Source organism: Tamandua tetradactyla, chromosome X (genome assembly GCF_023851605.1).
Source record: "Tamandua tetradactyla isolate mTamTet1 chromosome X, mTamTet1.pri, whole genome shotgun sequence".
Lineage (NCBI taxonomy): Eukaryota > Metazoa > Chordata > Mammalia > Pilosa > Myrmecophagidae > Tamandua > Tamandua tetradactyla.
In genome coordinates, this window is record NC_135353.1 from 154747668 (window position 1) to 154764520 (window position 16853).

A 16853-nucleotide genomic window follows, 5' to 3' on the forward strand; every position below is an offset into this window, starting at 1 on the left:
TTGTCATGATATTCTTGATTTAGCAAGCATAAGAAGCTCTATACTAAGAAACAGGATTTTAAAAATCATTCTTAAGATGATCAGCATATTATACAAACCATTAATGTTCCAGAATATATCTTCACCCTCTGAGATGGTTAAGAATTTGACTTTTAGGTTAGACCTCAGTTCAGGGCCTAGCTCTGTAGCCTCCTAGTTGTGTGACTAATCTTGGGCAAGTTATTCTCAGTTTCATCTTTAAAATAGGGATAAGAATTATTCCTACCTCACAGTGGTGGTGAAAATTAAGTAAAGTAATGAATTTAAGGAATAGAGTAGCTGGTCCACATTAAGTACTATTAATGTTAGCTTTGAGAATGGTGTGTTGTAGGGTGCAAAGATGTCTTCCTGCAAGGTGTCTTTTTCCTGGCCCTGTCAGATTATTTTATTTGCATGGGATAGTTGGTATGGCATAGTGGAGCAATGATTTTTTTTAATCATTAAGAGAATTTTTACTTCCCATAAAATTCACCTTTTGAAAGTGAACAGTTCAGTGGTTTTTAGTATGTTCACAAAGTTATGCAACCAGCAGCCATCATCACTGAATTCTAGAACATTTTCATCACTGCAAGGAAGGAAGTCCCATACCTGCTTGCATGTATCAGTACTTCATGCCTTTTTATTGCCAAATAAGATTCCATTTTATGTATATACTACAATTTGTTATCTCTTCATCAGTTGATGAACATTTGTGCACAGGTTTTTGTGTGGATATATGTTTTCATTTCTTTTAAGTATAAAACTAGGAGTGGAATTGCAGGGTCAAATGGTAACTCTATGTTTAACTTTTGAGGAACTGCCAAACTCTTTTCTAAAGCAGCTGAACCTTTTTACATTCCCACCAGCAATGTATGAGGGTTTCAGTTTATCCACATCTTCACCAACACTTGTCATTGTCTGTCTTTTTAACTGTAGCCATCCTAGTAGGTGTAGAGTAGTATCTCATTGTGATTTTGTTTTGCATTTCCTTAATGACTTATGATATCAAGCATCTTTTCTTTTGCTTATTGACCATTTGTTGAGTTGTAAGAGTTCTTTATATATTTTGACTACTGCCCCTTTATCAGATATGATATGCAAAGAAGATTATATAAAGCTCATTATTTATATAAGTAGGAGTACATGCTAAAGATAAACATTTGTAAAAAGTGAAGTATAAAAATAGAAATACAAAGCATTCTTTATCTCAGTCAGAGATGACTACTGTTAATACTTAATATATATAGTTAATGTTTAGTATATTTCCTGTGATTTTTCTGGGCATGTGTATGCATATTTTAAATCACTGAAATTATCCTCAATTTACATTTGCACCCTGCTCTCTTCGCTTAATATTGTGTCATTAGCATTTAACAGAGGCTTGGGATTTTTTTTTTTTTTAACTTTTTATTGTGGTTACAAAGCTACAACTCAAAATTTCCCGTTAACCATTTTCAAGTATACAGTTCATAGTAGTATGAACATGCTCATTTTAAAAGACAAACACAAAAGGCCCAGAATTGGCCATCCGTAGCCAAGAACCACACTCGTATGAGCACCAAGTAAGGATGCCAGTTAAATTAGATTTTTGGACAGACAGTGAATGATTTTTTTAAATTTTTTTATTATTAATTTAAAAAAATTAACAACAAAAAAATGTTAACGTATCATTCCATTCTACATGTACAATCAGCAATTCTCAATATCATTACATAGTTGCATATTCATCATTTCTTAGAACATTTGCATCGATTTAGAAAAAGGAATAAAAAGACAACAGAAAAAGAAATAAAACGATACTAGAAAAAAAAAGATTATACATACCATACCCCACTTGATATTTGAGACACATTGTATTTTTTTTCTTTATCAGAGACATTGTGGGTTTCAAAGCACTCACAGAATTTCTGTACACCATCTACCAACTACAACTTGCACTTGTGTGGAAAATTTGTTATAATTGATGATAGCACATTTTTTTATAGTAATATTGCAGATTACTCAGTTAAAACAAGGTAACTACAATAACAGTATACCTGTAGACAGCAGTTAACAATCCCCCCTTATTGTTGTTCATTCCTCAGTCTTGAGGAATTTGGGATGAAGACCACTCTGACTGCCTCAGGCTGAGGAGGGATGTATATATTTTGGGGCAGAAGAATGAAATTATTTTGCTCACTGTTGAAAATTGCTCCTTGCTTTCAGAATGGGGCTGAACCATTCTTATCTTTCTGTTAGTTGTCCAGGACAGACCAGAAGAAGTGGAGAGTGGAAGTTGACTGCCTGTCTACTGGGTTTCAGAGTTCGGCTGGCATAGGCACAATCCAGAGGCTTTAAGTCTCTGAGAAGTAAACTTAACAAATAAATTGAAAATTATAGATTCAAGTAAAAGAAGTAGAAGAATGATTATGGAATTTATACATCAGTATAACTAATCCTATTGGAGAAATAGCTTCATAAATTCCCAGATAGGGCCTGCCAAGGGGCTTGCCTATGTGGTCCCTAGGGAGCCTGAGGGATTTTAACATTTCAGAAAGCCTTGAGTATCTATTCCATGTCAGGTTCTGGGGTCAAAGCTGGAGCTACAAAAGTGGAACCACCCACATTGCCTCCTCTGTAGGAATTTCAGCTTGTTCACTGAGACAGGTGCACCAGCATTTACAAACATAGTATGATATGTATTACTACCCAAAAATGGTACATGTGCACATAGGAGGGCCACCTATTCCAGTCTCAGAGAGGTTTAGGAAAGACTGCCTGGAAGAGGTACAAATAGACCTAAATCTTGTGGTTAATCTAAGAGGGAACTACATGGGTAGAAGAGTGGAGGCAAGAGGGATTGTGGCGTATGCTGGCACAGTGTACATGTTGGGGAGATTGGTGCAATGCAGCCAGCAAGGCAACAAGGGCCAGAGCATGAGGAGCCTTGGGGGTTGTAATGAGGAGGATAGATTTTATTCTGATGCCAGTGGGAATCCATGGGAGGGAAGGATTGAAGCAGGGATGAGGTAGTAGGTAGTTTATTCAACACAGGGCAGAACCTCCACAGGACATAATAAGGGTCTGAGGAATATTGTGAAAGATGGGGAATGTGACAGGGAGAGGAACCACCAAAACTGTGGAGATGATGCTTCTGGCAACAGAGAAGCCAGAGGAGAGCCCTTCTTCCCCATAGGAAGATGGGGGAGAGGCATCGTGCTAGGATTCTAGCAGGGGAGTTTCTGGGCTAGTGTGGCAGGTGACCTTGGTCTCAGGACCTTGTAATGAGAAGAGAGGAGAGTCTTCCCTTTGCTGCTGGGTTCCAACCTTGTCAGAAGCCTCTCTACCAGTGAGGGGACCCTGAGCCAATGACACATTTCACTTCTGATGAATGAACTGGGTTCATGATCAGTCAGTGCTTTCACTAATGAGAGTCTGTTAGCAGTGAGGGTTCAGTGTTATCAAACGATCTAGACCTGTGGTACCCTGTCTTTCTTCTGAAAACAGACATTATACATATGATTTCAGTGGGTTACAACCCCTAGCAAGCTGGTCCTTGGGTTGAGAACTCTCATCCAAAGAATATTGTTTTCCCCTTGTTGCTAACTTCAAAACTTAGCTAAATAACATTGGTTGAAAAATGAAGCTTCTAGCCCTGATAACTGTCACTGGTAATTTTAGTTGTGGTAGGTAATCAATATTTTACCATTGTGCTATTTTAATTATTTCCAAAGGGGGTATTTTGATTTTTTCTTGTATCTTTGTTGGGTAAGGGTAAACTAAAAAATTCTCATTTTCTCTCTTTCATTTTATTAGAAATAATGAGCACTCCAGTTTTTCAAAGTTGAAGAATGCTCATGCTGATGGATTCCAAAAACCTATACATTTTATAAAATCAAATTTTAGAAAATTTATTCAGAAACCTCACATGGTAAGATTGTAGTTCCAATTTTTCATTTTTCTCCATTCCATTCTCTTCACATATATTTGTACAAGGATCACTGGTATTTTTCATAATGTTTGTAATTGTTCGTTGAGTATGTATTTCAAGATTCTGTTGTGGCTTAAACTTAAAATGAGAATCTCTTATTTGATATAGCAGGATTTTATTGGATTTATTATAGGCCCAGCTTTCATTAAGATAATTTTTTGAACTTGATTAAGATAAAATTTACATACTATAAAATTAACCTGTTTCCGGTATACAATTTAATGCTTTTTAGTATATTTACTAAGATGTGAAACCAGCTACATAATCCTGTTTTCAAACACTTTCATCTCAATAAGAGCCCTCATGCCCGTTTAATTATTTCCCACTCCCTGCCACTAGTCCACTTTCTCTTCCTAAGATTTGTTTTTTTCTGGACATTTCTTATAAATGTATCATACAGTATGTGATTTTTTTGTGTCTGGTTTCTTTCACTTAGCAGTATCTTTTTTGAAGTGTATCCATATATTAGCAGGTATTAGTTTTTCATTTTTTTCTGTTGCTGAATATTATTTCATTGTGTGGATATACCAATTTTATTTACACCAGTTGATGGACATTTGGGTTGTTTCTACTTTTTGCTATTATAAATAATGGTACTGTGAGCATTCACGTGCAAATCTTGGTATGTACGTATATTTTCATTTCTCTTAGGTACATACTTAGGAGAGGACTTGCTGGGATGTGTAGTAATTCTATGTTTTACTCTTTGAGGAACTGCTGAAATGTTTTTCAAAGTGGCTGCAGCATTTTACATCCCCACCAGCAATGTACAAATGCTCTCTTTTCTCACATCCTTGCCAGCATTTGTTAGTCTCTGTTTTATTTAGTATAACCATTCTACTCAATGAGAAATGATACCTCATTATAGATTTAATTTGCATTTCCCCTAAACGTAATTACATTAAACATCTTTTCAGATACTTACTGGCTTTTGTATATCCTTTTAAAATCAGAACATCTGTTCAGATCTTTGTTATTTGTCTTATTGTTGATTTATATATTCTGGATACAAGTCCTTTATCAGGTCAGTTATTTGTAAATATTTTCTTTGGGTCTGTGACTTTCATTTTCTTAATGAATAAAAAGTTTTGAATTTTGATGAGATCCAATTTATTAGTTTTTCCTTTTTTGAATCATGCTTTTGGTGTCATATATGAAATATGTTCCTGGTTGAAGGTTTGAATATTTTGCCCTATGTTTTCTTCTAAAGGTTTTATATTTTCAGCTCTTACATTTAAGTCTCTGGTGTATTTTGAGTTGTGTGTAGTGTGAAATACTAAGTCATCCTTTGGCATATGAATATCCAATTCTCCTAGCAACATTTGTTGAACTACTTTGGATATTTTATTCCTTCCCCCAAAATAAGATAAAAATTATGTAAATACATGTTATTTTGTCTTCTACATTCTTGCAGTTGCCTTTGATGCGTTAGTATTTAAGCCCTTAACATAAAAGATAAAAACAACCCACCTCATATTGCTTCCTTCTCGTTTATTACAACCCGCCTCATACTGCTTCCTTCTAGTTTATTATGAGAATCAGTGTATTTTCTGATTTTCTTAGTCATTTCTGATAAAAAGGGAAGGTGTACATGTGAGGAAAGTTAATGATAGAATTGTTCTAAATCTTGTAATATGCACTCTAATATAAAGTGTATAATTAAGATCACATATCCATTAATTCTAACTTAATTAAGTAAACTAATGGTAGAATAAATTTTATGTTGTTATTACAGTATGGTAATAGAGTAATTCATGTTGTGATTGCTTAAATTTTAAGTTTAAAATAATCAGTTTCTGATCGAAGGGTATTTGAGCCCTCTGGCCTTCCTGTGTTGTGGAGCAGCTAGAGGGAAGGGTATGGGGGGATCATGTGGTGGCCCCTGGTGCACTCTGGGATCTGTCCTGTGGCCGCTAGTTGAGGAGTGCTTTGAAGACTGTTGCTTTTTTATTTCTTTGCTTTGTATGTATGTTATACTATACAATAGAAAAACATTTTTTTAAATGATCAGTTGCAGAATTTGTGATCACTATTGTAAAAGTCTGTTTACGAATGACAAGCAGAAAGTGTCCCAGGTAGTCAGAAAAGTGCTGATTCAAGGCTTAAAAGCAATATTAAAAAGAGTATATTTTCTTAAAGGATGTTTACTGCAGTAAAGTGGTTTTTGTCATATTACATTAGTTTCTTTTTCATGATACCGTTCCCTTATTTCAGGTTATTTCAAGACAAGAAGATTATATTGTACCTGCGTTATATATTTTATTTAAAGATCTATATTGGTATCGCATATTCAACACAAAATTTCCCATTTTAATGATTTCCATGTGTAAAATTTAGTGGTAGTCATTACATTTATACTGTTGTGTTACTGACCCACCATCCATTATCAAAACTTTTTCATCACTCCAAATAGGAAGTCTACCCATCAACCAATAAACTCCCATTTCCCCCACCCCTACCTTTGTTAACCTGTAATCTACTTTCTATCTCTGTGAATTTGCATTTATACTTATTTCATGTAAGTGAAATCATAATAACATTATCTTCCCTTTTTTATTGTGACTTACTTCAATTAGCATGTCTTCAAGGTTCATCCATGTTATTGCATGTGTCAGAACGTCATTCCTTTTAATGGCTGAATAATATTTCGTTGTATGTATATGCACGTTTTGTTCATCCATTCATCTGTCAATAGACACTTGGGTTGCTTCTACCTTCTGGCAATTGTATTTAATACTACTATGAACATTGGTGTGCAAATGTCTATTTAAGTCCCTGCTTTCAATTCTTTTGGGCATATACCTAGAAGTGGATTTTCTAGGTCATAGAAATTCTATATATAACTTTTTGAGGAACTGCCAAAATATTTTCCACAGTGACTAGACCATTTTACATTCTTACCAACAGTGTGGATGAGGGTTCCTATTTCTCTGTATCCTTGCTAATTTTTTTGGTAATAGCCATTCTGGTGGATGGGAAGTGGTATCTCATTGTGGTTTTTATTTGCATTTCTCTAATAGCTGATGATGTTGAGCATCTTTTTATCTGCTTATTGGACATTTGTATATCTTTGCGGAAATGTCTATTTAAGTCCTTTGCCCATTTTTAAATTGGGTTGTTTGTCTTTTTCTTGTTGAGTTGTAGGAGTGTTTCATATACTCTTATTAATGTAAGAGTTATACATAACATAATATATAATGTAATATAAGGGTTGTTAAACCCTTATCAGATATATGGTTTCCAAATATTTCCCCCCAGTCTGTAGGTTGTCTTTTCACTTTCTTGATAATGTCCTTTAATGTGCAAAAGTTTTTAATCTTAAGTCTAATTTATCTATTTTTTTTCCTTTGGTCATGCTTTTGTTGTAAAGTCTAAGAATCCATAGCCCAATGCAAAGTCCTGAAGATATTTCTCTCTGTTTTCTTCTAAGAGTTGTATAGTTTAGCTATTTTGTTTAGGTTACTGATCCTTTTTGAGTTAATTTTTATATATGGGGTGAGGTAGGGGTCTACTTTCACTCTTTTACGTGGGTATATCCACTTTTCCCAGCACTGTTTGTTGAGGAGACTGCTCTTTATCACGTGAATTTTGCACCCTTGTCAAAAATAAGTTGGCCATAGATGTTCATTTTTGTGGTCTCAATCCTATTCTCTTGGTGTATGTATATGTCTGTCCATATGCCAGCACCACAGTTTTGATTACTGTGGCTTTATAATAAGTTTTTTTTTTTTTTTTTTAAGAATTTTATTAGAGAAGTTGTGTATTTGTAGAAAAATCATGCACAGAATACAGGATTTTCATACACGACATTACCACAACCTTGCACTGGTGGAATACAGTTGTTAAAATTGATGATAGTGACTTCCGGGTCAAGATGGCAGCTTAACAACGTACGCAGTTTAGTTTGTCCTCCAGAACAACTACTAAATAACGAGAAACAGTACAGAACAGCTCCTGGGGCCATGTCAGTGACCAGACACACAGCATACCCCAGTCTGGACCAGCGGAACCGGCTGCAAGCACCCCCCAGAACCGTGAGTTCCCAAAGCTGCAGTGGCCAGCACCACTCCCCCACAGGCCGCTTCCCAGAGGGGAAAGGAAAGGACTTTACCAGCAGCAGGGACTGGGCACAATCAAACGCCAATTGTGGAACTAATTAACAAATTCTGACTACTAAAAATAGGCCCCCAGCTTAGGTGAACCTGATCAAAGCGGAGGTTGCTCATTTTTGCCCCAGAACCAAGGGGGCAGGACTGACAGAAAAAGGTGGGAAAAAAAGAAGGAAACAGAGGTTTTTGTGGCTGTGTATCTACAAAGGCTTGACTGCCTCTGGATACAGCAGCAGGCCTTTTCAGGCTGCAACTGCCCCAGGCATAGGCAGAAGTGAGCTCTTTTGGGGGCTTGTCTGGAGCCTGTGCCTTCCCCAGGGGAGGGGTGAAGCCTAACTCAGGTGGAATCCCTCCATCAAGGAATTCAGACACCAGGGCTTGGTAATTTGAAGCCATTAAAACCAGCCTATAACCTCTCCTCTGTCTCCACCACGCCCCCAGCAGGGAGAGTCTGCCAAAGTTAAAGGTACTGCATCATCTTATGCTGGTGGGACCTGCAGTCAGACAAGCGCCATACACAGGGCAGGATAAGAAAAACAGAGTCCAGAGACTTCACAGGAAAGTCTTTCAACCTGCTGGGTCTCACCCTCAGGGAAAACCGACGCAGGTAACTCTTTCCTCCTGATAGGAGGCCAGTTTGGTCTGGGAAAATCTGGCTGGGGTCTATAATATCTAAGTAGACCCTCCTAAGTGTGTGTGTGTGTGTGTGGGAAAGGCACCACACAAGCAGGACAAGAAACAAGTAAATGAGAACTGAAAAATTCTCCTCTGTTAAACAAAACTTAAGCTAAAGATCCAGGTAAAGCTGAACGGAATGTTAAAGAACAGATAGACAACAAATTCATCCAGCAAGAAAACCCTAGATAAAAGAAGTGAAAGCAATCTCCAGAGTAAACTAATTAAGGTAATTAAATGCCTAGACACCAGCAAAAAATAACAAATCACACAAGGAAAATTGAAGATATGGCCCAGTCAAAGGAACAAACCAACAATTCAAATGACATACAGGAGCTGAAACAATTAATTCAGAAATACGAACAGACATGGAAAACCTCATCAAAAATCAAATCAATGAATTGAGGGAGGATATAAAGAAGGCAAGGAAAGAACAAAAAGAAGAAACTGAAAGTCTGAAAAAACATTCACAGAACTTATGGGAATGAAAGACACAGTAGAAGAGATGAAAAAAACAATGGAAACCTACAATGGTAGATTTCGAGAGACAGAACATAGGATTTCTGAACTAGAGGGCGGAACATCTGAACTCTGACAAGAAACAGAAACTATAGGGAAAAAAATGGAAAAATATGAGCAGGGACTCAGGGAATTGAAAGACAATATGAAGCGCATGAATGTACATGTTGTGGGTGTCCCAGAAGGAGAAGAGAAGGGAAAAGGAGGAGAAAAACTAATGGAGGAAATTATCACTGAAAATTTCCCAACTCTTATGAAAGACTTGAAATTACAGATCCAAGAAGTGCAGCGTACCCCAAAGAGAATAGAACCAAATAGACGTACTCCAAGACATTTACTAATCAGAATGTCAGAGGTCAAAGAGAAAGAGAGGATCTTGAAAGCAGCAAGAGAAAAGCAATCCATCACATATAAGGGAAGCCCAATAAGACTATGCGCAGATCTCGCAGCAGAAATCATGGAGGCGAGAAGACAGTGGGATAATATATTTAAATTATTAAGAGAGAAAAACTGCAAACCAAGAATTCTATATCCAGCAAAATTGTCCTTCAAAAATGAGGGAGAAGGAGTCTGGAGAAGATGGCAGCTTAGTAAGACGCGCGGGTCTTAGTTCCTCCTCACAGCAACTAAAGAAACAGAAACAATACGAAACAGCTCCCGGAGCCACGACAGACACTAAAAAGACAGCATACCCCATTCTGGAACGGCTGAACGGGCAGGGAGAATCCGCTGCGGTGAGATACCTGAGGGGCGCGCGCTTTCCCGCGCCGGGGCGGCTGGCGACCGGGGTCCCTTCCACACACGTGGCTTCCCGGTCCAACTGGGAACATTGGATAGCGGAGCCCTCCCGCCACGCTTGGCGTCTCGGGCCAGCTGGGCAATTTGGACCAGTATTCCCCCAAGCCGCGGTGGCCGGCGACCCCCCCCTCCATGCGCGGTTTCCCGGGCCGACTGCGAGATTCGGATTGGCAAGTTAAAGGAGCCACAGCATCTTTTACTGGTGGGACCCACAGACAGACGAGTGCCACGAGTGCCACCTACTGGGCAGGAAAAGAAAAACAGAGCCCAGAGATTTCACAGAAAAACCTTTCAACCAGCCGGGTCCCACACCCAGGGAAATCTGATCAAATCCCCAGACACCAGCAGAAAATAATGGATCACGCTCGGAAAATTGAAGATATGGCCCAGTCAAAGGAACAAACCAATAGTTCAAATGAGATACAGGCGCTGAGACAACTAGTGCTGAATATACGAACAGAAATGGAAAACCTCTTCAAAAACCAAATCAATAAATTGAGGGAGGACATGAAGAAGACATGGGCTGAACAAAAAGAAGAAATAGAAAATCTGAAAAAACAAATCACAGAACTTATGGGAGTGAAGGACAAAGTAGAAAAGATGGAAAAAACAATGGATACCTACAATGGTAGATTTAAAGAGACAGAAGCTACAGTTAGTGAACTGGAGGATGGAACATCTGAATCCCAAAAAGAAACAGAAACTATAGGGAAAAGAATGGAAAAACTTGAGCAGGGGATCAGGGAACTGAATGACAATATGAAGCGCACAAATATACGTGTTGTGGGTGTCCCAGAAGGAGAAGAGAAGGGAAAAGGAGGAGAAAAACTAATGGAAGAAATTATCACTGAAAATTTCCCAACTCTTATGAAAGACCTAAAATTACAGATCCAAGAAGTGCAGCGCACCCCAAAGAGAATAGACCCAAATAGGCGTTCTCCAAGACACTTACTAGTTAGAATGTCAGAGGTCAAAGAGAAAGAGAGGATCTTGAAAGCAGCAAGAGAAAAACAATCTGTCACATACAAGGGAATCCCAATAAGACTATGTGTAGATATTCTGGCAGAATGGATTAAAAAACAGGACCCATCTATATGCTGTCTGTACTCAAAGGACACGAGGCCAAGGACACAAATGGACATTTACACACCAATGTTTATAGCAGCATTATTAACAATTACCAAGAGATGGAAACAGCCATCAACAAACAGTTGGCTAAACAAACTGTGACATTTACATAAGATGGAATATTATGCAGCTGTAAGACAGAATAAAGTTATGAAGTATGTAACAACATGAATGGACCTTAAGGACACTATGCTGAGTGTGATTACCCAGAAACAAAAGGACAAATACTGTATGGTCTCGCTGATATGAACTGACATTACTGAATAAACTTGGAATATTTCCTTGGTAACAGAGACCATCAGGATATAGAAATAGGGTGAGATATTGGGTAATTGGAGCTGAAGGGATACAGATTGTGCACCAGGACTGAATATAAAAACTCAGAAATGGACAGCACAATATTATCTAACTGTGATGTAATTATGTTAAAACACTGAATGAAGCTGCATATGAGAATGATAAAGGGCGGAGGGCTGGGGCATAAATGAAATCAGAAAGAAAAATAGACGATGAAGATTGTGATGGTGTAATCTAGGAATGCCTAGAGAGTATGATGATAGTGACTAAATATACAAATTAAAAAAATGTTTTTTCATGAGGAAGAACAAAAGAATGTCATTACTGCAGTGTGCTGAAAATAGATGGTACTTAATAGTTTAAAATTTCAACTAATGTGTGAGACTAAAACAAAAAAATATTTATTTGGTACAAATCTATACTTTGACTAGTGCATCTCCTAATATAACTTATGTAGATAGTTGATTGAACACCTTAAGTACATGGAACTTTGTATGGGACATGAGATTTTGTTGGTTTGTCCAGAGTGATGCCCCGATGAATCCCAGAGTGATTTGATCAGTGAGTGGAAAAGTATTTGCAAAGTCCCCTTCGGGGAATGGTGAGAATGGGGGAAAACTCAACTTCCCCAAGTTGAATTCTTGATATTCTCACAAGCAGTGTGGACAACCAAAGCTATAGGCTGAGCCCCAGTCTTGGGGTTTGTTCATATGAAACTTAACCCCACAGGGGATAGGTCAAGCCTACTTAAAATTAAGCCTAAGAGTCACCCCCAAGAGAACCTCTTTTGTTGCTCAGATGTGGCCTCTCTCTCCAGCCAACACAGCAAGCAGACTCACCACCCTCCCCCTGTCTACATGGGACATGAATACCAGGGGTGTGGACCTTCCTGGCAGCATGGGACAGAAATCCCAGAATGAGCTGAGATTCAGCATCAGGGGATTGAGAAAAACCCTAGAATGAGCTGAGACCCACCATCAAGGGATTGAGAAAACCTTCTGGACCAAAAGGGGGAAGAGTGAAATGAGACAAAGTGTCAATGGCTGAGAGATTACAAACAGAGTCGAGAGGTTGTCCTGGAGGTTATTCTTATGCATTAAGTACATATCACCTTGTTATCCAAGATGTAATGGAGAGACTAGAGGGAATTGCCTGAAAATGTAGAGCTGTGTTCCAGTAGCCATGTTTCTTGATGATGATTGTATAATGATATAGCTTTCCCAATATGACTGTGTGATTGTGAAAACCTTGTGTCTGATGCTCCTTTTATCTACCTTGTCAACAGATGAGAGGAACATATGGAATAAAAATAAATAATGGGGGAACAAATGTTAAAATGAATTTAGTTTGAAATGCTAGTGATCGATGGAAGGGATCAGTAAGGGGTGTGGCCTGTAAAATTTTTGTTCTGTTTGTTATATTTTTCTGTTGTCTTTTTATTTCTTTTTCTGAATTGATGCTAATGTTGTGGGAAATGATCATGATGATGAATATGCAACTATGTGATGATATTGTGAATTGCTGAGTGTACATGTTGGGAATGTTTGTGTTTCTTGTAATTTTTTTTAATTAATAAAAAATTAAAAAAGAAAAAAAAGAAGTGGCTTAAACTACATTCTGAAAAAAAATTGATGATAGCAGTTTTTGGTATTTGATCTTTTTTTTTTATCATCACATGGTTGTATATTCATCCTCATCATTTCTTTGAACATCTGCATAAATTCAGAAAAAGCAATAAAAAGAAAACAGAAAAAAATTCCTACATACCATACCCCTTAACTGATCACCAGTATTTCAGTCTACTACATTTATTTTAACATTTGTTCCCCCGATTATTTATTTATTTTTAATCCATATGTCTTGCTTGTCTGTCAATAAGGTAGACAAAAGGAGCATCAGATACTAGGCTCTCACAACCACGCAGTCACACTGCGACAGCCGTATCATCATACAATTGTCTTCAAGAAACGTGTAATAAGTTTTAAAATCGGGCTGTGTAAGTCCTCCAACTTTTCTTTTTCCAGGTGATTTTGACTATTTGGGTCCCCTTGTCCTTCAGTATGAGTTTGATGATTAGCTTCTCTGTTTTTGCAAAACATGCTGCTGGAATTTTTATTAAGATTGTATTGAATCTGTAAATCACTTAGTATGTTGACATCCTAACAATATTTGGTCTTCAATCTATGAACATGGAATGTCTTTCCATTTATTTTAGGTCTCCTTTCATTTCTTTTAGTGATGATTTGTAGTTTTCCCTGTACAAGTACCTTACATTTTTGGGTAAATTTATTAGATACTTGATTCTTTTTAGTTGTACTTGTAAAAGGAATTGTTTTCGTGATTTTCTTTTCAGATGTTCATTGCTGCTCTATAGAAACAGAACTGATTTTTATGTGTTGATCTTGTAACTGCCACTTTGTTGTATTCATCCATCAGCGCTAGTAAATATTTTTTTGTTTGCATCCTCTCTCTTTTTTTTCTTGGGTAAATAAATTTACCCATAAATGTAAGGTACTTGTACAGGGAAAACTAAAAATCATCACTAAAAGAAATTTCAGATTTAGAAATGGCCCATCAATTTTTTTTTATTTTAACATTCATTCCCCCTGTTATATATTTGGTTTTAATCCGTATGTTTTACTCATCTGTTGGTAAGTTAGATAAAAGGAACATCAGACAGAAGGTTTTCACAATCACACAGTCACATTGGAAAAGCTGTATCATTATATAATCATCTTCAAGAAACATGGCTACTAGAACACAGTTCTACAGTTTCAGGCAGTTCCCTCCAGCCTCTCCATTACAGCTTAACTACAAAGTTGATATCTATTTAATGTGTAAGAATAACCTCCATTATAACCTCTCCACTCTGTTTACAATCTCTCAGCCATTGACACTTTATTTTGCCTTATTTCATTCTTCCCCCTTTTGGTAGAGAAGATTTTCTCAGTCCTTTGATGCTGAATCCCAGTTCATTCAAGGATTTCTGTCCTACATTGCCAGGAAGGTCCACACCCCCGGGAGTCATGTCCCACATAGATGGGGGAGGGCATTGAGTTTGCTTGTCGTGTTGGCTGAGAGAGAGAGGCTACATCCGAGCAACAGAAGAGGTTCTCTTGGGGGTGACTCTTAGGACTAATTTTATGTTGGCTTAGCCTGTCCTTTGCAGGATTAAGTTTCATATGAATAAACCCAAAGATTGGGGGCTTAGCCTATTGCTTTGGTTGGCCCCACTGCTTGTGAGAATATCAAGACTTCTCCACTTGGGGAAGTTGAATTTTCCCCCTTTCTCACCATTCCCCCAAGGGGACGTTGCAGTGGCCCATCAATTTTATTGATTTTCTCAAAGAACCAACTTTTGGTTTTATTGATTCTATTGTTCTGTTGTTCTCCCATTTATTAACTCTGCTTTGATCTTTGTTATTTCTCTTCTTCTGTTTGCTTTGGCGTTAGTTTGCTGTTCTTTCTCAAATTCTTCCAGGTATGCTGTTAAGTCCTCTATTTTTGCTCTCACTTGTTTTTTAATATGGGCATTTAGGGCAATAAATTTCTCTCTCAGCACAGCCTTTGCCGCATCCCACAAGTTCTGACAAGTTGTATTCTCATTTTCATTGATCTCTAGATAGCTACTGATTTCTCTAGCAATTTCTTCTTTGAACCACTGGTTGTTTAAGAGTGTATTATTTAATCTCCATATATTTGTGAATGTTCTCGTTCTTTGGTGGTTATTGAGATCCAGCGTTATGCTTGTGATCAGAGAAAGTTCTTTGAACAATTTCAGTGTTTTTGAATTTATAAAAACCTGTTTTATGACCCAGTATATTATCTGTCCTGGAGAATGTTCCATGAGGACTAGAGAAGAATGTATATCCTTGTGTTTTGGGGTACAATAACCTATATGTGTCTGTTAGGGTCTAATTCATTTATCAAGTTATTTAACTTCCCTATTTCCTTGTTGATCCTCTGTCTGGTTGTTCTATCTATAGAGGAGAGTGGTGTATTGAAGTCTCCTACTATTATTGTTTTTTTTAAATTAATTTTTAAATTGTTTTTTAAAACATGTAAGAATGAACAAATGCAAACATTCTTAATTTTTGATCATTCCATTCTACATGTATCATCAGTAAGTCACAATATCATCACATAGTTGCATATTCATCATGATCATTTCTTAGAACATTTGCATCAATTCAGAAAAAGAAATAAAAAGACAACTGAAAAAATTCATACATACCATACTCCTTACCCCTCCCTTTCACTGATCACTAGCATTTCAATCTAAATTTATTTAAACATTTGTTCCCCCTATTATTTATTTCTGTTCCATATGTTTTACTCATCTGTTGATTAGGGAGATAAAAGGAGCATCAGACACAAGGTTTTCACAATCACACAGTCACATTGCGAAAGCTAGTATCATTATACAATCATTTCAAGAAACATCGCTACTGGGATTGAACAATGATATAGCTTTCCCAGTGAGACTGTGTGAATGTAAAAACCTTGTGTCTGATGGTCCTTTTAGCTACTGTATCAACAGAAGAGTAGAACATATGGAATAAAAATAAACAATAGGGGGAAACAAATGTTAAAATAAATTTAGTTTGAAATGCTAGTGGTAAATGAAAGCGAGGGGTAAGGGGTATGGTATGTATAATCTTTTTTTTCTCTATTATCGTTTTATTTCTTTTCTGTTGTCTTTTTATTTCTTTTTCTAAATCGATGCAAATGTTCTAAGAACTGATAAATATGCAACTATGTGATATTAAGAATTACTGATTGTATATGTAGAATGGAATGATATCTTAATGTTTTGTTTGTTAATTTTTTTTAATTAATAAAAAAGTTAAAAAAAAAAAAAAAGAAGAAACGTGGCTACTGGAACACAGTTCTACATTTTCAGGCAGTTCCCTCCAGCCTCTCCACTACATCTTGACTAACAAGGTGATATCTGTGTAATGCATAAGGTAGCCTCCAGGATAAGCTCTCGTCGCTGTTTGGAATCTCTCAGCCATTGACACTTTATTTTGTCTCACTTCACTCTTCCTCCTTTTGGTCAAGAAGATTTCCTGAATCCCTTGATGCCGAGTCTCAGCTCACTCTAGGATTTCTGTCCCACATTGCCAGGAAGTCCACACCCTTGGGAGTCAGGTCTCACATAGACAGAGGGAGGGCAGTGAGTTTGCTTGTTGTGTTGGCTGGATAGAGAGAGACCACATCTGAGCAACAAAAGAGGTTCTCCTGGGGGTGACTCTTAGGACTAATTTTAAGTAGGCTTGACCTATCTTTTGTGAGGTTAAGTTTCATATGAGCAAACCCCAAGATTGGAGGGTCAGTCC

General features: G+C 37.3%; 1 protein-coding gene across 6 annotated transcripts in view; it reads left to right on the plus strand.

Annotated features, from left to right (window-relative positions):
- The window catches only part of BCLAF3 (BCLAF1 and THRAP3 family member 3), a 123810-nt gene that overhangs the window by 39736 nt on the left and 67221 nt on the right, over positions 1–16853 (plus strand). For all 6 annotated transcript variants that reach the window (XM_077145209.1, XM_077145210.1, XM_077145207.1 and 3 more), the window contains one exon: positions 3814–3928. In XM_077145209.1, the coding sequence (XP_077001324.1) occupies positions 3814–3928 (115 nt within the window). The remainder of the gene's footprint in view (positions 1–3813; positions 3929–16853) is intronic.